General features: G+C 42.6%; 3 protein-coding genes across 3 annotated transcripts; 1 reads left to right on the forward strand and 2 right to left on the reverse strand.

Annotated features, from left to right (window-relative positions):
- Positions 1-774: 774 nt before the first annotated feature.
- On the reverse strand, positions 775-6,393 carry LOC141813743 (protein YLS7-like). The gene is made up of 4 exons (XM_074701725.1): positions 6,295-6,393; positions 5,111-6,200; positions 3,034-3,311; positions 775-1,721 (listed from the first exon to the last, which is right to left on the reverse strand). Exons 2-4 carry the CDS (start codon positions 5,583-5,585, stop codon positions 930-932), a joined length of 1,545 nt encoding a protein of 514 aa, XP_074557826.1. The 5' UTR covers positions 5,586-6,200; positions 6,295-6,393; the 3' UTR covers positions 775-929.
- Positions 6,394-7,060: 667 nt separating this feature from the next.
- LOC141812838 (uncharacterized) lies at positions 7,061-9,024 on the forward strand. Its single transcript, XM_074700796.1, has 3 exons — positions 7,061-7,273; positions 7,703-7,897; positions 7,970-9,024. The coding sequence occupies exons 1-3, from the start codon at positions 7,240-7,242 to the stop codon at positions 8,863-8,865; spliced, it is 1,125 nt and encodes a 374-aa protein (XP_074556897.1). The 5' UTR covers positions 7,061-7,239; the 3' UTR covers positions 8,866-9,024.
- Positions 9,025-12,840: 3,816 nt separating this feature from the next.
- Positions 12,841-26,382, reverse strand: LOC141813772 (prolycopene isomerase 1, chloroplastic). The gene is made up of 10 exons (XM_074701755.1): positions 26,168-26,382; positions 24,074-24,297; positions 23,423-23,533; positions 22,214-22,267; positions 21,243-21,530; positions 15,027-15,218; positions 14,751-14,909; positions 13,671-13,907; positions 13,036-13,359; positions 12,841-12,940 (listed from the first exon to the last, which is right to left on the reverse strand). The coding sequence occupies exons 1-9, from the start codon at positions 26,334-26,336 to the stop codon at positions 13,045-13,047; spliced, it is 1,749 nt and encodes a 582-aa protein (XP_074557856.1). The 5' UTR covers positions 26,337-26,382; the 3' UTR covers positions 12,841-12,940; positions 13,036-13,044.
- Between the last annotated feature and the right edge of the window lie 182 nt (positions 26,383-26,564).

Raw genomic sequence — 26,564 nt, forward strand, 5'->3', positions numbered from 1 at the left:
GACGACCTTCACCAGAGTCCCCGGATGCCCCTGCTCCGGGAACGTTAGGGACCTTCATCTTCCTAAAGTTCATGTATTCTTCTTCTCCTTGCCGAATCCTGAAACCACCCAAAGAAACACATTAAAACTTACAGATCAAGGAAAAAGATGAGGATCTGACCAGAAACGCCGAATTTGAGCGCACCAGCAGCGGTGGAAGCGGCGGTGGCGGCGATTTGGGCGATGAAGAAAGAGGCTTTGGTGTTTGGGCTCCAGTACTGTGTACTCACTTATATAGTGATCCGAGTCACTATATGTTGCATATTTGTACTTAACCACTCGATTTTGTGAAATTTTGATTTTTTTAATTTTTTTTTAGAAAAGTCTATTTATCTCATATTTTTTTGACTTTATTTTGCCTTTCGACTAAAGTTTTCACGCCGCTACGAGTTTATTTATGTAAATTTTTCTTGATAGTTGTTTAATCTTTTTTTTTTTTTGAAAAGTAAAAAAAAAAAATTGAAATTTGGAAGACCGCCTCCATCTATCTTCAGGTTTAACCTAAATGTACATAAATTAAGCTAGCAAACTAAAGAAAAAGACATCTTCATCTATCTTCAACATTAGGCTATCTGCAACGTATGTTCATCGCGCGTTCTATCTTGGAAAAGAGAACCACATGAACACAACGCGTTCATGTGGGAACCCACCACATGTATTTTTTTTATTTTTTTAATGTTATTGTAACATTGCAGATGCCCTTTGGGACAAAGTGACATTTGAATTATTAAAAAAAACAGTATCGTGGTTACAGTTAACTATTTGCATATGAAAGAATAGATGTAGAGATGCAACGTCTAACAAAAGAAAGAACTTAAAAGATATGGATAGTTGTGATTCTGATTCCAAGTCACGGGAGAGATTTCTCCCAGGGTAACTGTGTTAGGCCATTAGTAGTTGTCTTCGAACTCTCTCCTGATGATCTCTAGTAGAATTTCGTTCCAAGTATCGACTGGCCCGGGCATGCACCAATGCAGACAATCTTGTGGCGGCGGTTCTCCGTTCGGCCCCCTTTTTGTAACCTTGTTTGGGTCAGGACTCCTGTATGGACCTGGGTGGCCATCGTGTCTGTGCCCGAATGGCTTGGTTATGTCCATCAATCTCAATTTTGAACTGGCCCCAATCTTCTCCACTGCATGAGCAAAACTGGTAACCTGCTTCTCGTGCATTGTATCAGTAAACCCGTTTGTTACTACAGTGGCAGCAGGCTTGGTCTTTCCTGTGCATGAACCTCCAGTGTTCCAAGCTCCGCCCTCATAGTGATCGGGCGAGTATGTTCGGACGATAGCTAAACCTTTGAAGTTTGGATGAGAGGCGATTGCAGTAAGGCAGCTCTCCACGGAAACCGCAAATGCATTGATGTTATTGATCTGCATCTTCCCTGCTGTCTCGGGCCACCAAAGTTGTCCCCCAACAAGGGTGCCATTGAGGATGTAGGCAGATTGCTTAGCGAACCAGTGGCCCGAGGAAAGGACCACTACATCAAACATCGGGAGATATTCCATGAAGTTGTTGTCAGGAAGGTCCAGATGAACCTTGACGACATTATCTGGAACAGGCTCAAAGCGCTCAGAGGTTTGGTGTACAAGCCATGATGACCATATTCTGATGATAGTAGTAGAGGTGGATCTGAAGTACCATTTCTGCATCCGACGGTTGCCTCTGTTCTTGGGAGCCTCTACCTGCAAGCAGCACAAAGCATCAACAATTTCCTATATTGGACATATTGCTAGGTAAAATGAAAGCACACGCCCAGTATGGAAAAGCGAAAAAGAAGATCCAGAGGTCTCTAATTTTGATTTGCCAGGAGTAAACTTTAAATAAAGCTTCCATATCCTAGAAGAGGGGCACGAAGTTGAATGGATTGCACACGGAGGGACACAGGGCTCAAGTACATGCACATGCACATGAACTTGAATGGATTGATACAAGATGAAAAGTATGGCCATCTTGTTTTCACTATCTTCTGTTGCAATAGCTTCGTCAGACATGATTCAGTAATTTCACAAGTACAATTCAACAAAGATGTTTTGTGTGATTTGAGGTATCCAACCAGCTAAAGATGTCCTAAAGCCAACAGGAAAGAATGCAGATGACAAATCAAAAGATGAACCACTTTGCTATGCATCTACAGAAGATACCCATAGGAAGAAGTAGATAGGTATCAAGATCAGTATTATTGGGAAATATTTTCTGTGTTTGAGACATACAAAAGAAAATATTTTTCCCTCTATAGGTTAGGTCAATTGGCTTACCAGGCCTGCCTGGAATGACCCTTAGTGCCACATCTCCAAGTGAGAGTCCTATAATATGCTTAAATACTAAGAGATCTCACACTTAAGCCTTGAGATTTGGGGTTGAATTGGGCTCTGGTTCTAAGAGAGCTAACTCCATGTACACTCTTTCATTGACTTTCTTGCGTGCAACGCTCGAACTGCAGAGTTGAACCATCTCACTGAAGGCTCTTTCAGATCATTTTTGCTTTGGCACAGCCAACTTTAGCTGTAATATCACTGCCCAGGCATTTGTTTTATTGCCATTCTGTACTTCACTGATTTAGACTTGCCTTTTATTTAATATATTTGGGTGAAACTATTCACCCTCAAGCATTTCCCCCAAACAAAATAAAAAAAACATAGAAGGTCTCTTCAATCTACATGTTTTTCTCTCTCCCATGCTACGTTTCATAGTATTTTTCTGCAATCTGAACTTGCAACAATAGATGGGGCTTTGAAGAATTCCATGACAACAAATTTGTTTCTCACCACTATGCAGTGTGCACGATGAAGTTTGTAACAAACTTTGAAGATGGCTAATATATTTTGAATGCATGCTTCAAATTCTGAAAGTTATAAACTTCAGCTTTAAATGGCAAAATGTAATGCATGGAACAAAACGAGGCAAACTAAATGCACAGTGCTAATCATCAGTCATCAACACAATATCAGTTTGTCTTTATGGAGCAAAAAGAATCAGGTTAATGTAGATTATGACCTGCCATAGAATGCAAAGCATGGATTCCATCTGATTTCTGGCAACGGAATCCCCAACAAAAGCTAATGTCTTGCCTCTCATTAATTCTAAGAATTTCCTTGCATCAAAGCGTGGAAGGTCACAATGTTCAGGTTTCCATCTCCAGTTCTCATAGTCCTTGTCTGGCCTCCCATTTCCTTGACAATTTTGCATCTGAGTAATTACAGGGCAAGTATTGTTTGTATACAAAGGTCCAGCAGAATCATAGATCCATTTCCCACTATAAAGATCACAACTCCCTGGAAACATGACACAATATTAAAGTGTTTAAAGATATATCATAGTCAATATATTCTAAGTAAATCAGAGAAAGATCTTCTTTATGCTAACAATGAAAAACAATTTGCCATTATCATCATGATGTAAGCAAGGCATATTACTTTTTCAAGGAAAAGTGCAGCATGTACTTCAGCCACCTGGAAGGATACTATTGAGAATATAAATAAAAACATTGATTCACTTCTTAGCATTTGGCTTTTTGGGGATAAGTGGTTAGCTTATCACCTTTATCATGGTATTGGAGCACAAGATCCATGGTTCAAACATCTTGTCATCTTGTATTAAAAATTATTCTCTCATCAATTATGTGGTGATTTTGGGAGTCAAGCACACCCAGCCACATGACCATCCACACATAATGGAATATATTAGCGATATAATATAAAGTTGGTCCTCTTTCCTAATAGCATAAATTTTTGAAACAAGTGATTATCCAATCAATTTTAACAAGATGCATTCAGCTTGCAGCTAAGTGTAGTTTTGAACACCAAAAAGTGAAAGGGTACCGCAAGAGTAAATGTAAAACTGTGGCAAAGTGTATGAACCCTACCCACACACATGATCATTGGCACATGCAGTTGCTTCTCTTAGTCACAGATAAAGAAAAGGTTAAAATATTCACTAATTTTATGAGCCAAAGTCCTTTGACCACACTATGTGGTAAAGAGAAACAGTATTAGAAAAATTTTATATAATATTTTTTTTTTAATCAAAATCTTCAACAAAATTAGCTTAAAAAAATTACAGACTTAGAATAAAAATAGTGAATCATTTTTACACAATGTCAAATGCTGAATCTAATGCATATGCAGGTTTAATAGATATGCATGTGTAACTTGAATTTGTCCACAATTGCTGAGTACACAAATATAGGGAAAAAGGCATGCATAAAGTTTAGCTTTTCTAGAAACAATATCTCCACTAGAGGGAATAGTGCATATATAGTTATTATTATTAATACAAGCAATGGTAAGATATCTAACAGAAATATGAAGGAAAAAGCAGGCATAATGCAAATTTGTCACCATGTCAAGAGTATAATGCACATGATGGAATCAACAAGTGCATGTGGAATAACTACAGGGCATAGTTGGGTATTACATGGCATGAACCATGGGTCAAACATATGGTACTTACAAAATCTAGAAAATCTAAAAAATGGGAGCATTAAGACATTTATGTCTTTAATAGATGAGGTAAGAAAGTCTACCATAAAGTGTGCTCACCCTTTTAGAGAAAAAAAGGATTATTATACAAAAGCTGAGGATGCTTCACTCTAAAACATGGCATGAACTTGATTTTCTGTTTCAATAACTTCTCAATTTGTATCAATATTTATTCAATTGACAACATGACAACCAATACCCAAACTCTAATGGAGATAATTTATGGTAACCAACTATTCTTTATTAACCTTTCTTCATTATTAAGCTCACTGCATTTACCTAACTCTATGGGCTACTCCTTGCGAAGTATAAGATCCACAGATTGTTGTGTGCATCCTGCTTCTAATGTGAGAACAAAGTTTACTGGATGACTTCCATCAAAAAAGAAGCTAACTGGATAGCAAATTTCAACCATTATACAATTGTATCCAGATGAAAATGATTTGATTTTGAGATTCTAAAGGCTTAAGTATGCTTGCTAGCAACTTCTTGGAATATAGAATTTATTGACAAGTTTTCACATAGATGAAGCTGGCAAGGCACAACTTGCAGCTAACCAAAATGCTTAAGCATAGGATAATAGTAACACTTACTAGAATCATGCTCCCTAGATGCTTCAGAGCTTTCTGTACCAATCTGTTTAGATCTGTCAAAACTAGAAGGGGAAGGCATGTCTTTGAACTCAGAGGCCAGTGTTATGTTGGGTGCACCTAAGGTACTCGCATCTCCCTTCACCATCACTCCATCAGTGGCTGCCCCAGCAGAATCTACAGAATTCGTTGGCACATCAAAATCAGATGAAGGTTCCTTTATAACAATGTCCTCATTGGTGTCCTGTGCGCGATCCAATGATGATGGCAAAACTTTAGTCTTCTTAGCATTCAGGAGTATTGAATCTGTTTTCATGTACCGATCTGGTCCTACTAAATACTCATGCAATGTTGAACCAAAAGGATATGAAACCAGCATTATTGAGGCTATAATAAGAAACAGAGCTAATACTCCCACTGATAACGCAATGCTGCAGAGAGGCCGGGGATAAGAATAGCTTTTGGAGGAAGACATCATCAAGATTCAGAGAATCCCACAGCTTACAGCTAAATGTGATGCTTTCCCTCGTTAGATGGGCACTAGATGAACAGCGAATAAACAACCTTAGCTGAAATTTGACCGAGTTGTGAAATCCTTGGGCAGAATCAAACGAAAGCACCTCCCGGCCAAAATCTTAACCATACGGCAGCAATAACTTTTGGCAGAAAGAATCCTCAATCATTCAAAGAAAATAACATCAGATCTACCAAAATATTCCAATTTGTCGGGATCACCGTACGTACGAGATAGAAGAATATACCAGAAGTCTATAAAATCCTTCTCCGTGCCACCAAAAATCTCAAAACCCGATAATATGTCACAGGAAAAACGACCTCCTATCTGATAAAGCTACCACTGTCGTAAACAATAAGATCCCTTCGATTTCTTATTCCCCCATCCGGAGCACCAATTTGCAAGCAAGATTTCCCATCAAGAAATCTAAAACAAGCAATGCGCGAGCAAATCATAACAGGGATGACTGCCAACTCTGGTCGCCACCAAAACCTAAAACATGCCGACTGAGATCATCATTTCAAACGCATCCACCATCTGCTTCCTCACGCGATGAGCTAGGACCTCAATCACGAAGATCTGCGTCAATTTCCCCCTAAACAAGTAAGCGCTTCCACTCAAGAAAACAAACTGGGAAAAAATTGATAGTAACACGAAAACAAGGAGCCGAAACCTTCGACCCGCCGTCGGAGGAGGGCGGCGAACAAGAAGCGAATGGAACTGGAAATCCCAAGCGGATCCACCATTAGCGAGGCTTTCCGTGCCCCCCAAGTGAGCGAGCGATCTCGCCAAGAACGAAACTATATTTAAATCACGCACGTCTCGATTAATTAATTAATTAATGAAGTGCGAAAAATCGTAGCCGTCCATCTCCACCGTCGTTGACGTGGTCGGCGATCCCGCTCCCTTGCACGGAATCCGCTGGGATCCTCCACAATGCTGCTATGGGACTGCATCCCTCTATGGCTTTCTGAACTGTCCATAGATGACTGATGCGTGATCGGACGGCTAGTTGATTACAAGAGAAGTTAGTGGGCTCGCGTAGAGCCCCGCATTTATTTTTGAATGTGAGAAATCCGAAAGAAAAGGGTCCTTATTGACAAAATGCTGAATTTTCTAAAATTATTCTCAATTCAAAATTGGACAGTGAAATAGCGATGCATCTTAAATTTAGCTCTTTATAATTTATTCAAGTCGAATGGAAAATATTTTTTTATAATTTATGCATCAAATTTAATTAGTTTCAATTAAAAAGAATTTATTGAGAAGTATTTGTGCAAAATTGAGCAATTTACTGCATTTCCTGCTTCGTTCTTCTAGAAGCGTCTTGATGGTCATAGACGGTTACAGGTGACGTCATTTTATTTTATACGATATTTCATACGCGGATGACCATTTTAAATTAAATGCCCTTTTAGCGATCCTAGCGGCGGCGGTTTCGATCGACAAGGAGAGCCGCCAGTTCACCGGAGGTTGTTCTCATTTACCTTCTTCTTCTTCTCCTCCTTCCTCCGCCTTCAAATCCATATCTATTCTCCTCTATTTCTCGATCACTGTCCTTGCCAATCAATCACAAGACGAAAATGCCATCCAAGGAGAAGAGAAAGAAACGATCTCGATGAACAATCGACGACTGCAATTTCTTAGAAAAGGTGAGTTATCTTTGTTTGTTTTCGTCCTTGTTCTTCCATTCGTTTCGTCTCGCCTGCATTTGTTCTTTTTTGGGGTGAGAGGAACCCTAAATCACTTCAACCGGAATGTAAAGTTTTTTTTACTGTTTGTTTCGTGATGTCGCTCTCTGATCGAATGCGATTAAAAGTTGACTTTTTTGATGTTTGAGTTGCTCTTGGTTGATTGTTGAATCATATTTGGGGATTCAATTATCTTAGTTTCATTTATCTTTTGGGAACCCTAAATCGCATCAACCGGGAAACGGAAGATTTGTTTACTTCTAGGTTTCATGGCGTCTCTCTCTGATCAAATGCGATAAAAAGTTCTTCTTTTTTTTTTGTTTGAGATTCGCTCGGCTAAAATTGTTTAATTTCAGCAAACGATCTAAAGAACCAGGTTCTATATGGCAGCATCAGTAGCAGGAGGTGAAGACGACTCCCTCTCGTCTTCCTTCTCCCAGTCGCTGTCGTCCTCCAAGAACGCCCGGCTCAAGTTCCTTTGCAGCTACGGCGGGAAGATTCTCCCTCGCCCCCGCGATGGCCGCCTCAAGTACGTCGGCGGCGACACCCGCGTTCTCGTCCTCGCCCGCTCCGTCTCCTTCTCAGGTTCGCATTCTGCATCCACAAGCTGTTTGCTTTATTGTTAATGCTACGGTTGACGGCATTGTGTGGCTGCAGAGCTCAGGGAGAGAATCCAGGCGATGTTCCGGCATTGCATGGTGATCAAGTACCAACTGGCGTCGGAAGACCTCGACACCCTCGTAACCGTCGCCGGCGATGAGGACCTCGTCCACATGCTCGATGAGTACGACCGCGTCGACATGCTCCACCCTCACTCCCCCTCCGCCGCCTCCTCTCCCCGTTTCCGCCTCTTCCTATTCCCCGCCCCTTCCTCCTCCGCTGCGGACCCCGCCGCCGCTGCGACGCTCGACCAGCGCTACGTCGACGCCATCAATGCCGCTGTCCCCGGAAGCCCCCGGCGTCCCTCGATCTTCAGCGTTTCCGCCGCGACATCCCCTACCTCCACAATCGCCCCGCGCCCCGCCGCCCAAGTCGTCGGAGGCAGGATGCACCGCGTTCAGAGCACGCCAAATCTCGCCGGCGGAGGGATGCACCGGGCCAGCAGCACGCCCAATCTCAGCGGAGGCGGGTTATTGAACGCAGCGGGCGGTGCCAGCCTACAACATCAACAAAACCTCAGCTACCACCACCACCCGCAGCACCATCATTTACCCCACCGCCATTCGACTCCGGGCCCTGTTTCGCCGGCGAACGCCACTGCCGGCAGTAGCGGGGCTTGGAGAGCGGGCCCAGCCCCGCGGAACGAAGCGTGCGGGTGCTGCGCAGCGAGGGGAGGAGTTCACTACGGCGGCGGCGGCGTCGGAGGCGGATGCCCATCAGGAGCACCGGCGAGGAGCCGCATTCCGGGCGGGCGTCGAGGAGCACCTCGCCGTTCCGTGCCGTGCCGCGGGAGCCCGTCATCTGGGAATAATGGCTTTAAGAATCGTGCACGCGATTATATAGCAGTATTATTTTCAATAATTGTCTGGATTGTTTGGAACCGACGGCCCTGATCGAATCTGAGTGCACCGGACGGCTCATATACTTCTTTTCTCCCTTTTATTTGTTTTTAATGTGTGATGAAATTGGGTGACGGAGGGTTTCCACTGGGGCTATGCATTTTGAACGTGGTTGGTGTAAGGTTACATCTAAAATTATATTATTTAATTTTATTCCACTAGCCATCAGGGTAAATCAATAAATCTCAGTTAGTTAGTTGCATTGATTCAAGCTCTGGGAGTGAGATGTCCAATATTCTTTGATTGTGTTTTTCAGGGTTTGGGAAGGAAAATTCCTGTAAATGTGTCGTAATTAGGGATCGAACCGCAGGTGCCTGGGTGACAATCTGGATGTCCTACGCACCATTGCCCCGGAGACATGTCACACCAACAAACGTAAGTAAAAGGGAGCATATAATCTGGAATTTGATTATCTCTAGGTTAACAATAATTTTTTTTAAAAAAATTATCCTCCGATCCTGCCACATTGAGATTCTTCGATGACATTGTCGAGTTACGCATGGGAGCTCCCGGGGCATAGCTGAGTTGATTATGACGTAGTAGAGTTGCAGAAGAGGACAAGGATTCGAATCCTGGCGAAGTCAGGCAATACCCTCCTGCATAGTGACCAACTGTAATTTTTTGATTTACCTCATCACAAATAGTCATGGGACTGATCGTGTGAAGCTGCTAAGGTGACGAATTTCACTTTTTTTTTTTACAGAAGAGTTACGCATGGGAACCTAGAGGCTGGACTCCTAGGAAGGATCATAGAGGCGGGCGTTGGAGGTGGCAGTGGAGGGAGAGTAGCGGCAGTGAGCACAGGGGAGGGAGCATGGCTGTTGTTACGGTTGTGCAATAGGGAGGCCCGACCCGAGTCAGCGATCAACAAACAGGCACCCGGGGCCTCATAGCCCGAATCCGAGCCTGCGTGTATCTCCCCGATTAAACCGGATCCGAGTCCGATAGCCTATCCATCGTCACCGGATTCAGAAGACCTTATCGAATCGATCCCTTGTCGGCTCAGGGGATAACCCCGTCAAGTCGGCACCTCCACAAGCCGCTGGTCGGTGTTTCCGAATCATCCGAGTCGATTCCAGCACAGGCTGCCCCCGTACAACACTGACCATTGACCACTCCCCTTCTCGTACTATAGCCGGAGGTCTGACACCCCTTTATTAGGTATGGTAATCCGCCGCCTGCCGTACGCCCTTTACAAGTGGCGTACATACATCATTAAGACACCACTCTTCACAGGTGCGGAGGGTACTCTCAAGGTAAGCTCCACCTTGCCTTGTCCGTGGTACGAGCCTCCTCCTCAGTATATAAGATGAGCCCCTTCACAGGGGCCAGGTATGCTCTTCTAATTCCGGGCCATCTTTCCTTCATCATTTTTCTTCAGATCGTTGACCTAAGCATCGGAGTGGTCGGGCCGGTCACACCGGCCTTCCTCCTCATGGTGTTTGTGTTCACAGGTCCCCGGCGATCTTAGGTGTCTTCTCTTCGTCTTCACTCCGAAGTGTTGCTGAGGAGAAGTTGCTCATCCAAAAGCGGTTCTTGACGGGAACAGCTGTCCATCTTTGCAAGCGCCGCTGCTGAGATGGAGGGACGGTTGGATGTTCTTCGTGGCTGGCAGGCACGACGAAATTAAGATTTAAGAATGTGCTGCGTTCTGTCGGGTCAGCTCTCACGAACCGCCAACGCTGGAGGAGGCGACGGAGAGAGCAGGGGACTTTATTTTATTTAAATTTTAAGTTTTTAATTAAATTGTTAATTGATTAACTCCTAATTTACATAAATAATTTAAATAGATTTTTTTAAATCTTAATCACATAATCAAAAACAATACAGTAAATATTAAACTAATTTATACATTAAAACTTTCAAAGTAAAAATACAATAAAATAAAAAAGTTTCCTTAATTTTCTTATCCTTAAAAGTATATATTGTTAAAATATTAAAAAGTATTATATTATACGTTTTATCCTTAAAAATATTTTGATTCCGTTACTGCTGTGTGTTATAGTAACTAATTCTAAAATATAGAATAAAATTATTTTATTCAATTATAAAATATATTTATTGATTCAATTAAAATTATTTTAATATTATTATATCTTTTTAAAATTAATTTTAATAAATTGATAAAAAGAAAATTTGAGATATGTTAATATGCCATATTATAAAGTTGTAACTCTTGCATGATAAGAATATTTGTAAATGTAATTATGATAAGATATTTTTTATATATTTTTTAAATGTAAAGTACCCTACCCAACCACCATAATAATGATAAATCTCAGTCAGTCTCATAGACTCAATCCCTGGGGTGGCCGGCCCGGTCCCACAAAAATTTTTCACCGACCACCAGGGTAAATCGGGAAGCGCATACGGTAGCCAATCCAGATGCCCAGCATCCTTTGATTGCGTTCCCCATTTGGAAGAAAATTCTTACAAATACGTCGTAACTGGGACGATAATGAATGTTGATAATAATTATCAATCATAATAATAATCATAAAAGTAATAATAACTATAATAATTATAATAATAATAGCAGCGATAATAATGACCATAATAATAGTAATAATAACCATGATAGTAATAATTAATACTATTATAATTACAATCATAATATCATTAATAATAGTAAAGATTAATTTTTGAGGTGGACTTCAATTAGCTTCCTCTCCAATGAAAAACACAAAATTGCAATGTTCTTAATGCCTCCCCTCTCTCAATCTCTCTCTCTCTCTCTCGTGCCATATTGACACACAATTCTTTCTATTTTTGCAAGATCAAAACCTTCCCTCAACAACTTCCTCATAATTCACCACCCTGCAAACAGCTAATCCCTTCCTGAGAGGGATGATGCATGTAAGAATTAGAGTCCAAGGGTACTTGAACTTAATATAAGCTCCTGCAGCTGATGCTCCTATGATCGATGCTCCTACGATCGATGCTTTGACCCCACGCACAACCAACTCGCATCAATTATCAAAAATTGATATTTGCATTTGCTTCATTAATTCTCATGATCAATAGAGATAGATGGACTCATCCATCCAACACATAAAACTTTTTTTTTTTTTGTTAATCTAGGTATCTAAATCCGACTAATTCTGAAAGTGAGTGACCTTCCCCTTGGTCCGCCCGAAAACACTAGACTACAACCCAGGATAGCCCCCACGTAGATCCATCTATGCTTCCCAACAACATCCTCCACCGAGTGCAAGTTTGCATTGATCAGGAAAACAAGAGCCCCTCGAGTCCTGTTGTTGCCGTCGTCTCCTTCTCCGCAACCGGTGTTGCGGTGGTCAAACAAGGCCAGGACAGCAAGTACTTGGTGAAGGAGGACAGCTGGGGACTGAGGAGGATAGTGAAGGTGGCCAATGGCAGAGCCAACTCAGGTGATTTACCCAAATTGATTCCAGAATGTGAGCTACACCTACGTAATGCCCCGGATTTTTCTTTCTTTTGTCCGTAAATCCAAGTTTTTTTTTCTCTTCCGACATTGTTGGGCCCCCGGTCTATAGTCCGGGTAGCTTACAAAGTGACTCCGCCTGTGAAGGTGGCAGAATAGATGAAGAAGGTGGTGGATGTCCAAACTGTCGACTTGTTCTTCGACCTCTTCATCGATTTCTTTAGAATAGGAACTCCATTCCTCTTGATCTTTGTGTGTAAATCACAAGTTCTGGTCTTTCTTGTGGTTCCAACTTCATGTGTAATTTTGATCGAGCTATACATTATTACATAAAGCTAGAAGCTGTTTTCAGTTATCCTTGTGAAAACTATCAAAGGGCCAAGGACCTAACAAATAACAATTGCTTCCAAGACACATTTTCAGCAGTTCAGATGAAGAAATTTTTGGCATTAAGAATCATGGAACTTCTACAAATAAGAAAGACTGCTACTCGCGGAATTTTTTTACCTTCTTTCTCTTGTTCTATTCTCAACTGGACGGCAAATCCAATAATCAATTGAAAATACGTCGTCGTGAGGTAGCTGTTCTTTCTCGGTTTGTAGCACTTCCATACTGATCTCTAGCTCGAATGTATGTCGTATCTAATGCCCTTCAACTTGGTGGAGGCTATGACAATGTTTGCAAAGCCAGTGAACCAAAATAGATCAGTCGCTAAACATCGAGGAGAAAACATTTCATACACAAAAGGAGCAGCATCTTACATAGAGCAATCAAATGCCAATGGCGTCGAGAAGCTCAGAGTGCTGCGCGACGGACACTAAAGTGTTGGCGACAATGGCACCACTAGCTGCCACTGCTGGAACACCGATGCCTGGGAAAGTTGAATCGCCGCAACAAAATAGCTGCAGAATCGGCGTTGAATGGCCAGGGAAAGTCCCTTTTCCTGCCTTTATAGCTGGCCCATATGTTCCTCGGTTCCTCCTGAGAAACCTTCGATGAGTCAGTGGTGTTCCGACTAATTTTACATCACATTTCTCGCGGCTAAAGCCGGGGCCAAGGACACGCTCAACTGCTCTCCACATCACCTGAAACATTTTTCCGGAAGTAACAAACCATGGAGCAGTTCTGCTTTCAAATAGAGATAAAAAAGAACAGATTTCAACTTCGAAGAATTTAAGCTAAAGTGATGCATCATGGAAAAGGATAAAACTCACATGGAGAATCCGTACCACCTTATGCATCCTGAGGGATAAACAATCTCACATAGAAAAATAGACAAACTCACAAAAAGAACGAAAACTAGGAACATAGTGAAACAAAGCAGTCCAAACCATTAAACTAGGTAGACATGAAAATAATCAAAACAAAACGCTAGAGTGCCAGTAAATACGAGTACCTCTGATCTTTCTTCTTTTAGTTTTCGGTATACTATACTTCTACGATCGAGCCCTTCCCACAATCCAAAGGGTTCTGTTCCTGGAGTATAAGCATGCAAGACGTGCTTCCCAGGAGGTGCTAATCCCTTACCGTGTACACTCGGAATCGAAATTAATACAACATTCTGATCAGCATCTACACCCCTGCTCCAGTCATCAACAACTATGTGATGGATCCCTAAGTCTTCCGGTAAATTCTGTCAAATGCTCATGGTTAGTCTACTTGAAGTGCAATGTTGAGTTTAGTTCAAGGGGATGGAGCAAGAGAAAGAATTTAGTTTAAGTGGCAAAGAAAAGAAATAAATAGCATTATTTTCCCTCTGACAATTTCCACACAACTTACTTCTAAGAACCTAAAAGAAGATAGTAATGTCACTTAAATTCTGTTTACTAAAGACTCAAAACTTCCCTTACCTCCACTTTCACCTGATTTGTGGGAGATAAAACAAAGGGAGTACGTCAAGTTAAATTATTTTCTCTTTTATTTTTTCCTAAAAGTAAATGGGAGAAATTGACAAATTTCTTTCTTTTAGGTTTCATTACAATGCATGACAAGTTGATTTTACAGTAGTGTCGATTTTATAGGATAAATATTGACATGTTTGAATGAATGGAAGGAATTATTTTGCTTGTTTACAATTGACACAGTGATAGTCAATGAAGGTTATTTATTATTTCATGTGGAATAAGGAGATATTGGCAATACCCTACAGCAAAATACTTAACAAACCCAAAATCTGGCTTTCCTCAATCATCATTCATAATTTTAGTTAGCTTTTTCTCTCGAAATAATCATTCTAGCTCCCTTATGAATAGTAATAATTGCAAAGACAATGTCTCTTGTAATGGCAGTGTAAATGTTTTTCTTATAGTCATTTGGAGAAAATTTTAAGTTTTATACAAAAGAATTATACACAGTGAAGCCATCAAGAAAGAGATCAACTGATTTTGATATATGGAAAGAGTTAATTCCTAATCATAAAAGTAGATAGCAATTAAGGAGAGATGGATTAGAGAGCTGTTAGTTACCATCAGCTTACCTGTGCATCAAAGCCCAAATGAAGGTGCATGAATGATTCACATTGAGGGGTTGCTTGAACCTGATCTCTGTAAGTTTTTGGGACAGATTCTACTGGAAGCAAATTGAGGGTGTCCCACATAGATGCATTGCTTACAACAGCCTTTTTGGCACGAATAAACTGGAAAGAGAAACTGTAAGCAGAAAATAATTTCTTGATAATCTATCAAATCCATGCTTCAAAAATGCCGAGAAAACAGATATGAAGGCCTGAGGTAAATGGAGTGACGAAAAAAACCTGCCCACTTCTTAATTTGACACCAGTAGCTCGACCATTTTCAATGACAATTTTGTCGACGTGAGCACCCAGTGCAAGCCTTCCCCCAAACTTTTTCAATCCTCGAACAAGAGCATCGACTACTGCTCCAGTTCCATCCAAAGGATATTCAAGGACACAACCTGGTTTATACCATTCAGCAAACATATATACCTGGAATAAACATAAATAAGAAAAACATATAATGGTGAATTCATCAAATTAGTAGAATTGAACAGGATCTACATATTGAATGGTTTGGCTGTTGTTTTACATAGAATATAAGTGTTCCGGGGATAATCCAATGGGCTCATCATGGTCGAACTCGAGTCTAAGTCTGGTCCCAACGCACAAGTTCAACTCATTGAGTCTGTAACCTCAAGTAGTTTAGGCGTATACCGACGAAGTACACCCATTCGGCAGATACCTCGCCGAATCCTTCCATTCGGCAGGAGCCTCGCCGAATCCGGCCGAATCCTGCCGAATCCGAATCCGAGTCCTCAGCAGACTCCTCGGGCCGAATCCGAGTCCTCAGCAGACTCGCCCTAGTGCCCTGGCATGTCCCATCATTGTTCTCTGACTGGCCCACGCCCTTCATTTATTATCGCCATCCTTCTGACACCCACATGGGCCATGACAAGATGGTTACTAGCAACGATGGGACAGATAACTCAATTGTTCCTTCACCTCATTAATTGTGATGGGATCTCCTTTAATGATGACGTGACAGGTACACACTCATCTCTCTATAAAACGACCACTCCCTCCTCCACAGGTAGCTTCTTCCACTAATACTCTTCTCTTTATGCTCAAGTTCATTACACTGTTCATCTTCTTCCTCTCGCCGTCCTTGACTTGAGCGTCGGAGTGGTCGCACCAGGGCACCCCCTGGCCTTCCTACTGACGATCCTTGTGTTCTCAGGCCATCTTCGAGGCTGCTGCTGTTCATCACCTACTCCGGTGAAGTCTACGGCGACCGCAAAGCTCTCGTTGTCTCCACCGCCCGCTCCTGTTCATAACCATCTACGAGGAGGTCCGGTGACGTGTCCCGAAGCTGGTTTCAACCGGAACATAATTTGGCGCCGTCTGTGGGAACCTCTTTGCCCGGATTTGAGATGCCGACGGACGAACCTCCCCAACCTCCTCCATCTCACCTCATCACCATGATGCAGTAAGACTTCGACAAGGCGGTGGCCGCCGCCGTCCTCGCGATCTCCGGACAGCCGCTGGAAGCGCCGGCCTCTCCTTCACGACTTCCCTCTCTTTCCGCGAAAGCTCCGCCGGCGCCGGTCCTCAAGCTGTTCGAATCTGCGGAGGCCCACCAGGGGCCAAGCCCACCAGGCCCAGGTCCACCAGGCCATGGAACGCTACACATCTCCAGCCTTACCGCATTTAGCGGCCAAGAGCGCTAAATGTTACGGTAAATATTTTACTTTTCTTACACTTGAATAACAGTGATGCTTCTACAGGCCCTCCCCGTGCTAAGGCTTTTCAGCCATTCTCAACACTTTCCCGACTCGAACATAGTCGCGGATCAAGACAAACTTAGGTCTCGGACCTACTCCACCGACATAATTAGGTCTCGGACCTACTCCATCGACTCTGCATAGGTCTCGGACCTACTCCACCGACATAATTAGGTCTCGGACCTACTCCATCGACTCTGCATAGGTCTCGGACCTACTCCACCGACATAATTAGGTCTCGGACCTACTCCATCGATGCATAGGTCTCGGACCTACTCCATCGACATATCGATTAGGTCTCGGACCTACTCCATCGACAAACTTAGGTCTCGGACCTACGCCATCGACACTACTCTCCCGACTCGGACATAGTCGGGATCGAGCTCAAATTCAACCTCTGAGCCTCTCTACAGGCCTCTTGGCCTCATTCAGTCAGTGGCTCAGTTAATCTCATGAGCACTCGGTCTCTCTGCCGCCATCTCGGCTTCACCTTCATTCATACAGGGACTTTGCTCAAACAGTCGGCCATTCTGCTCAGTCAGTTGGCCACTCTGCTCAGTCATTCGGCCATTCTGCTCAGTCAGTTGGCCACTCTGCTCAGTCATTCGGCCATTCTGCTCAGTCAGTCGGCCACTCTGCTCAGTCATTCGGCCAGTCTGCTCAGTGGCCACTCTGCTCAGTCATTCGGCCATTCTGCTCAGTCAGTTGGCCATTCTGCTCAGTCATTCGGCCATTCTGCTCAGTCATTCGGCCACTCTGCTCAGTCATTCGGCCATTCTGCTCAGTCAGTTGGCCACTCTGCTCAGTCATTCGGCACATTCTGCCAGTCGGTCGGCCACTCTGCTCGGCCAGTGCATCCAGCACATCATTCGGAAGGTCCTCACTCTGCTTGGCCAGTCGGCCATCCTACACAGTCATTCGGCTCAGTCGGTCACTCAGTCTCGGCCAGTCGGCCATCCTGCACAGCCATCCTTCCAGGAAGGCTCCTCAGCCTTCCTTCCAGGCTTCTCAGCCAGCCATCCTTCCAGGAAGGCTCCTCAGCCTTCCTTCCAGGCTTCTCAGCCATCCTTCCAGGAAGGCTCCTCAGCCTTCCTTCCAGGCTTCTCAGCCATCCATCCTTCCAGGAAGGCTCCTCAGCCTTCCTTCCAGGAAGCTTCTCATCCATCCTTCCAGGAAGGCTCCTCAGCCTTCCTTCCAGGCTTCTCAGTCATCCATCCTTCCAGGAAGGCTCCTCAGCCTTCCTTCCAGGCTTCTCAGCCATCCTTCCGGGAAGGCTCCGTTCCCTTCTCAGCCATCCTTCCGGAAGGCTCCTCAGCCTTCCTTCCAGGCTTCTCAGCCATCCCCGAAGGAAGGCTCCTCAGCCTTCCTTCCAGGCTTCTCAGCCATCCTTCAGGAAGGCTCCTCAGCCTTCCTTCCAGGCTTCTCAACCCAAACTTATTGTATCGATTATGCATTAGTTGGATGTTGTTTTAGATATAATGTTTTGTTTTAGAGTTTAATATTTGGTTTTATAATGTTAATTTTGTAAGGATTTTATAATATATATATATATATATTTATTTATTTAAATTAATATTTAAAAAAATAAGACGGGGATGGAGATGGGTATGGATATGGGGAATACTCATGAAAATATCCTTCCAGGAAAACCAACCCCGAAACCTTCGGGGAATCCCTCGAAACCCTTCCAGGCTACCCGAAACCCGACGAGGCTCCTCAGCCTTCCTTCCAGTATTTAAATTATGATACCCATGGGGACGGGGATGATATATGGGTTTGGATTTCGGGGACCAGGAAGCGAACCCCCAACCCGTTGCCATCATCCTTCCAGGAAGGCTCCTCAGCCTTCCTTCCAGGCTTCTCAGCCATCCATCCTTCCAGGAAGGCTCCTCAGCCTTCCTTCCAGGCTTCTCAGCCATCCTTCCAGGAAGGCTCCTCAGCCTTCCTTCCAGGCTTCTCAGCCATCCTTCCAGGAAGGCTCCTCAGCCTTCCTTCCAGGCTTCTCAGCCATCCTTCCAGGAAGGCTCCTCAGCCTTCCTTCCAGGCTTCTCAGCCATCCATCCTTCCAGGAAGGCCTTCCTCCTCAGCCTTCCTTCCAGGCTTCTCAGCCATCCTCCTTCCAGGAAGGCTTCTCAGCCATCCTTCCAGGAAGGCTCCTCAGCCTTCCTTCCAGGCTTCTCAGCCATCCATCCTTCCAGGAAGGCTCCTCAGCCTTCCTTCCAGGCTTCTCAGCCATCCTTCCAGGAAGGCTCCTCAGCCTTCCTTCCAGGCTTCTCAGCCATCCATCCTTCCAGGAAGGCTCCTCAGCCTTCCTTCCAGGCTTCTCAGCCATCCTTCCAGGAAGGCTCCTCAGCCTTCCTTCCAGGCTTCTCAGCCTCCATCCTTCCAGGAAGGCTCCTCAGCCTTCCTTCCAGGCTTCTCAGCCATCCTTCCAGGAAGGCTCCTCAGCCTTCCTTCCCTTCCTTCCCAGGAAGGCTTCTCAGCCTTCCTTCCAGGCTTCTCATCCATCCTTCCAGGAAGGCTCCTCAGCCTTCCTTCCAGGCTTCTCAGCCATCCATCCTTCCAGGAAGGCTCCTCAGCCTTCCTTCCAGGCTTCTCAGTCATCCATCCTTCCAGGAAGGCTCCTCAGCCTTCCTTCCAGGCTTCTCATCCATCCATCCTTCCAGGAAGGCTCCTCAGCCTTCCTTCCAGGCTCAGCCTTATCCATCCTTCAGGAAGGCTCCTCAGCCTTCCCATCCATTCCAGGAAGGCTCCTCAGCCTTCCTTCCAGGCTTCTCAGCCATCCTTCCAGGAAGGCTCCTCAGCCTTCCTTCCAGGCTTCTCAGCCATCCATCCTTCCAAGAAGGCTCCTCAGCCTTCCTTCCAGGCTTCTCAGCCATCCTTCCAGGCTTCCTCAGCCATCCTTCCAGGAAGGCTCCTCAGCCTTCCTTCCAGGCTTCTCAGCCATCCTTCCAGGAAGGCTTCCATCCTTCCTTCCAGGAAGGCTCCTCAGCCTTCCTTCCAGGCTTCTCAGCCATCCTTCCAGGAAGGCTTCCTTCAGCCTTCCTTCCAGGAAGGCTTCTCAGCCATCCTTCCAAGGCTTCTCTACAGCCCTCTCGGCCTCATACCCCTGGTCTCATTTTGAAGACTATCTTGGATCTGTACCAGCTCCTTCACCGGACTTGCAAAGTATTCTACCTACGGGTTATCATCGCCCCTATCCTCTCGGACTCCAGGTTTCACTCTCTCCCACTTGATCAGCTGAGTCTACGGACCTGACTCAGACTCGAGTCCAACTCAGTCTAGTCAGTCCGACTCACGCTCCCTTCGACTAGACTAGTGGGGAGGCTTATGTTCCGGGGATAATCCAATGGGCTCATCATGGTCGAACTCGAGTCTAAGTCTGGTCCCAACGCACAAGTTCAACTCATTGAGTCTGTAACCTCAAGTAGTTTAGGCGTATACCGACGAAGTACACCCATTCGGCAGATACCTCGCCGAATCCTTCCATTCGGCAGGAGCCTCGCCGAATCCGGCCGAATCCTGCCGAATCCGAGTCCTCAGCAGACTCGCCTTACAGTGCCGCTAGCACAGTGTCCCATATTGTTCTCTGACTGGCCCACGCCCTTCATTTATTATCGCCATCCTTCTGACACCCACATGGGCCATGACAAGATGGTTACTAGCAACGATGGGACAGATAACTCAATTGTTCCTTCACCTCATTAATTGTGATGGGATCTCCTTTAATGATGACGTGACAGGTACACACTCATCTCTCTATAAAACGACCACTCCCTCCTCCACAGGTAGCTTCTTCCACATATACTCTTCTCTTTACGCTCAAGTTCATTACACTGTTCATCTTCTTCCTCCCGCCGTCCTTGACTTGAGCGTCGGAGTGGTCGCGCCAGGGCACCCCCTGGCCTTCCTACTGACGATCCTTGTGTTCTCAGGCCATCTTCGAGGTTGTCGCTGCTCATCACCTACTCCGGTGAAATCTACGGCGACCGCGAAGCTCTCATTGTCTCCACCGCCCGCTCCTGTTCATAACCATCTACGAGGAGGTCCGGTGACGTGTCCCGAAGCTGGTTTCAACCGGAACAATAAGCAAGATGTTTGAAATAGAAGAGAGCATCAGGTGTTTTTGTGATTGCAAAGTATCTTTAAAACTTAATGAGAAGTTCTACAAAACGGTCGTTAGACCTATTATGATATATGAAGCTAAATGTTGGATTATGACTTGAACATACGAGCAAAAGATGAGGATGTTAAAGTGGATGTGCAGATATACGAGCATGCACAAGATAATAAATAAGAACATTAGATAGAAAGTCAAGGTTATACATATAAACTATGACAAATACACATATTAAATGAGAAAGAAAATGATCAAAGAAGATTTGATTAATAACGATAAAATAAAATAAAATTTATTTAAATATAGATAATGATATAGTAGAAGATAGAGCTATTCAGCCGACATCACCAAGTGGGATAATACTTGGTTTTTGTTGTTTTTGGCAATATGTTGTTGGCATGTCTAGTTGGTAGGATTTATTTCACCATCATAGTACCACAGAATGTATATATGTTTAATTACTGTATTACAATTGCTAAAAAAAAGGCAAGTCCAAACTTCTTAAGTTAGAAAATGCAAGATACTCTGATTGCAATTGACTGTCATATAATCTGAGAAATATATTTTAAAAAATCAAACAACATAAATCCTCACAAGGTAAACAGAACTTACAATTTCTGCTGAAATTATGCCATCAGATTTAACTCCTGCAAGTAGAAAACATAACAGATCCACCCAATTACGGATAAAGGGATGTTTTAGCTCAAGAGAATCAAGTATCTCTGAGAAGGGTCTCAAAAGTTTCATAGCACCAAAAGCTCCTTGGGGCCCCATCTGGATGAATGACTTCAGGAGTGATGGAGCATATCTTGCTGCTGCAGTTGAGAGAGCACCCCAGTCACCTCGTATAGAAAGAGGGGGGAGAGCCATTGCAGCTGAAGATAATGGGAGAACTGCATCCTGCAGTGACATTTGGCAATTCATTTATAAAAAAATAATAATGAAAAGGTAAGAACTCAAACTATCCTAACATGTTCCAACTGAAAAATATTAGAGATTGCACAGCCGGCTCAGGTACTATCAGCCAACCAAGAACAAGTGAGAGGAAGAGAGCTAATTAAGGAGTACAAGCAAAATTAAATTGGCTTCCAAGCATGAGATAGGATGTTGGTGCCTCGCTTGCGAGCTATATGGGACTTCAATGAATGCAAATGGTTAAGCATGATAGCATAACACAAGAAAAATAGCTATTTGAACTTAAAATGACAGGAGACTAATGGGTTTCAAGTTTCAACCTCAAACCATAGTTGAAAGAAATGTGGAAAGCATATAAGCATTAACTATATACATGCAGTTATGTGCCTTGCCTTGCCAGAAGTTTAATGACTAAAGTAGTTTATTTTCCCTTCTTTTTTATGGGAAGATTTCTACATGCAGTTTATGTGCTTGCCAGAAGTTTGATGCCTAATGTAGTTTCTTTTCCCTTTTTTAGGGGAAGAATTATATACATAGTTTATGTCCTTTGCCAGAAATTTGATGCCTGAAGATTCAGATGACAGTTGTAGCAAAAACTATGATTTATATATAACCTTAACATGCATTATGAGAACAAAAATTGATACCAAAGAATACTGATAACTCACAAGAAGCTTTTTCCACTCACGAACAGCATCAAGACTTACATATGTCTCTAGGTCCTGTAAATGATCGGGTAAATTATCAGGTATCTAAAAAAAATAAGGATAATGTTCAATACAAACTATAGAGAGGGGAAAAAAAAGAACATAAACTTAAAGTTGAATGATGCAAGCGCTATATCAGCAAGTATGAATAGATAAACTTATACATAGCTTCTTTTTCTGCGAGCAACAAAACAAAATTATGTATTTCATGGGATTAGCTATGTGATGCTAACATAAGATCATGAACATGGATTGTCTAACCGCATCAGAAATATTTATTATTGGCTGCAAATTAAATAAGTAGGATACTAGGATCTGTTTTAATACATGGACCTGTCCTCTGTACCAATCCCATATTAAGAATGTTCATCCTGCCAGTTAACTAGATATGAAGCACTTCCTAAATTCACTTTCACTTGTCTAAAGCTGTTTAACAAACAGAATACATGAGTGCTAGAAATATTGTTCCAAATGGGTTTTTCACTAGAATCTTCAAATGATCATGTAATTGCAACTAGCATCATCACTGGCATATGGCAATTGCCTGTCTGGATGTACGTAGAAGTAAGTTGCCCACTAAAGAAATTTATATTCCACATAGAGTGTCGATTACATAATAACTGCAGAATTCCAGCAGCTTTCCTTCAGGAGCCATGGATGCATGGTCTTCTGTCAGGTGAGGTGCATTCTTGGGTGGTCAATACAGTCATTCAAGCATGGCTACACCCGCTATGGATAGCTTGGCCTCGGTGTGCAAGGATCTTCGAGGGTAAATGGATACATTGCTCTGATGCTGCAGCAATGGTTTGGATGTTTATGTCTTGGGAGAACAGAGTACCAAAAAAAGCTGCTGGAGCTTTTCATGCAATGCTCACCTTTACTATCTGCTACATTTTTCTATTAATGTAACTACAGTGTGAACGTTTTCACACATCTTTTTCTTAAAAAGTAACATTTTTCAAAAGAAAATAGAAGATAAAATATTTAATAAGGATAAAAAAAAGCATTACAAACTGTTGGTGATTCATTCTGCTGCTGCTCAAAGACGTAAACTTCACTCTTTTGTCAGAGATTTTTCATGCACTTAGGGAAAAAAGGCAAAGGAACTATAAAATAAGCTAACAAAATTGAAAGGTGATAGTCCATGAATAACAGGATAATCCACATCACCTTAAGAAACTCTGTAGGCCCAATACGTGACAGGAATTCACCTTCTGGAATGTAGACCATCCATGAATTGTAACTTGCACATGGAATTGATTCTCCCAGTGCATCAAGAACCTAACGGATATCAAAACAAATCAATGTTAAGGATGAAGAAATCCATTGCTGTTCAAACAGATTCCAGAATGCCTCTACAGATCAATTTGCAATCAACAAAGAGACTTTGGGCCCCCAGGATAAAGAAAGTTAAGGGAAAGAACCAACCATAAAGTGTTTTATGATTCCAGGATACTGAAACTATTCCTCTAGTGTGAAGGAATAAATAAATTACTGCCACAATAAATTTCTTTTCTTTTCTTATGTAAACTGGCACAATTCATCGTGCAAATAAAATAAATAAGAAGGAAATCCAATCAGAATCTCCTTACTGACTCGTTTATACCTTAAAATCACTTTACCTGCTCCATATAAAGTGATGGAAGATGAATTACCACAGGGCCTATCCAAGACTATGATTACGTTACCGCATGGTAGTATTTATTTCAAAATCTATAAAGCACACCTATTTACAAACAGACATTTCGTAGATAAAGGGAAACATACATTCAAAAAAATCTTCTTGATAAATAGATATCTAAATATGTCACCAGGAATCACCTGTGCAAGAGGATTAGCTTGAAGTCCTCTTGACTGAAATCCAGAGAACAAAGAGGGCCCTGAATCAAATTTGTAACCTTTTACATCAAAAGAATGAGCAGCGCCTCCAGGAAGATCATGGCTTTCTAAAACCAGAACATCTTGCTGATATCTAGCTAAAAGTCCAGAACAACATAATCCACCTATACCACTTCCAATAACAACTATATCTGCCTCTGGCTTCCCTGGAAGACACACATTAGTTAGAATATAGAAGAAAACTTTTCTGGAAACCAAACTTATGAAGTCTGCGTGTTGAAAAGAACAACAGACCATTGTTACAAAATCGCTAGGTCAGAGTTAAGCATTGATATTTTCTCTGTTACTTTTTTCCTTAGTGCCTTGAGAGCAATTAACAGCAAATTTAGAAACAACCATGTTTACTAATGTTAATGTACACATTTGGATATTATATTATTTACTTGAAAAGAATAATAATAAAAAAAGGCAAATCTGATTCAAACAAATCCATCTTGTACCATTAATCGTGAATTTAGAAACAAAAATATTGTGGTGCAACTATTTTCTTTGATATGTAGCATATGAAACAGACAAAAAGAGAATGATAGGCACACTTTGTCGCCTTTGTATAATTGGATATTGACATTTTTAGTCTCAAATAAACCAGCTGTCATCTAGTTTTCACTATTAGCTATATGCAAAAGCCCAATTAATCTTTACAAAACATTCACTATGACTCTAATAAGTGAAGCTCTCTTCAAGGGAACCCCATCTAAGTTTTCTGTATTTAGATTGAATAGAGTTTCCCCTTGTGCATTTACATGGTATCTAAACCATTCCACCTCTAATCCTCCGACAATGTTGGAAATGAAAGGGTATGCGAGAATTAAGAGATAATGTCTTCCCTCTACATGATTGAGTGCAACACTCTTGGGCATACATGAGTATTGTTGGACCCTCCACCTAAATGGGTGACATTTTGGATTGGATTTTAGCTTTCTCTTACACTTCTACAATCGTCCTTCTCTGTCTCAAGCTTCACCCGCTTCTCTTTTGCATCAAACAATGACAATATTGTTGTCGAAGGAGATACATGATTGCGAAGGAAATACTCCATGTGCTGCAAGTATCTATATAAAAGGCAATGATGTAAAACCAACTAATAATTATACATTTTTTAAAATAATTTTATTAGGTATGAAATTAACTAAACTCTGAATTAAGTTATATAATATAAAGGTTATTAATGGTTTTTTAAAATGGATTATCTTTGTAAATGGGTAAATCTGTGTCAACCTCTTTATATATTTGGATCACGTTGTGTCATTTTCTGGTTTTATCTTTATTAATCTTGTTTCAGGTAGGGTCAGGTTATCAGGTAGTGACAATATTGCGTTGATTATGTTGGTTGGAGTATACTCAATGGAAAAAACCTTCCATCGGCAATCTAAATGTCTTATCAACAAACAACAAGAAAAGATGGAGAAGAGGAAGATGATGTGTCAAACACTCAAGACAAGATGATTCCTTCTAAATGATCAGAATCAAGGTTTGAAAAACCATTCAGTGTCGGTCTGCACCAGCCAATCTTATCCTTTTGCCTGCAGACCCACACACAAAACTACTCAGACCACAGTATGAAGAGAACGCTTCCACCATTCAGCGTGTGTATATGTTTCTAGCTGCGTAAACCTTACATCGTAATAAGTTTTATTGTTATTTTGAATAGAAACATTGCTATTATACTTTCTTTTGATTGATATGATTTTTATTTTCAGTTTCAAACCCAAACCAACCAATACTTTCAGTTCAGTTTGAAATCGAACTGGAACGACTTCCATTCAACTTCGATTTTGGATTTTTCAAACTTCAAACATTCCAGTTTGGTTTTAATTTTTTCTTCTCTCAAAATCCATTTAAAATCAAACCGTATCAATTCCAGCTTGTGAGGATATTTTAACACCACGAAGACTATTTCTTGTCCATTACTTACAACATTCCTACAAATGCAGCATACAAATGATAACAACCCACCTGTTCGATTCACAATCAACCAAACTAAGGTATTAGGAATGGGCGGAAGAAGCATATCACCTGGAAAGGGATTTCTCGATTCGAACGAGGTCTCACCGACAGGTGCGAGCGTTTTCCGACCGACGGAGCATCGCGCGGAGAGCTTCCGCGGCCTCCTGCTCAACGATTTCGTCAGCCGCGAACGGGGCGGAGCCGTCGAAGAAAACGGCGAGAATCCCGAAGCAGCCATCGACGATGGTCGAGCGAATGAGAATCAGAACGGTCGAAATTATACCCGATCCACCCTCCACCAAATGAAGTGAGCCCCACTCGTCTCTCCTCCCGGCTCATCAGGTAAGCTTTTGCGCAGGAACAGGTTAGCGGACCTTCCACTCCCGTCGGACCGCCGGTCCAACTTACATCAGAACCGATATCTCAAGAACAAGATGACGAAACCGCCACGTCTCACTCGGATCGA

This window comes from Curcuma longa, chromosome 20, assembly GCF_044706935.1.
Source record: "Curcuma longa cultivar G26 ecotype Majalengka, Jawa Barat chromosome 20, ITB_CL_G26_1.1, whole genome shotgun sequence".
NCBI classification, from domain to species: domain Eukaryota; kingdom Viridiplantae; phylum Streptophyta; class Magnoliopsida; order Zingiberales; family Zingiberaceae; genus Curcuma; species Curcuma longa.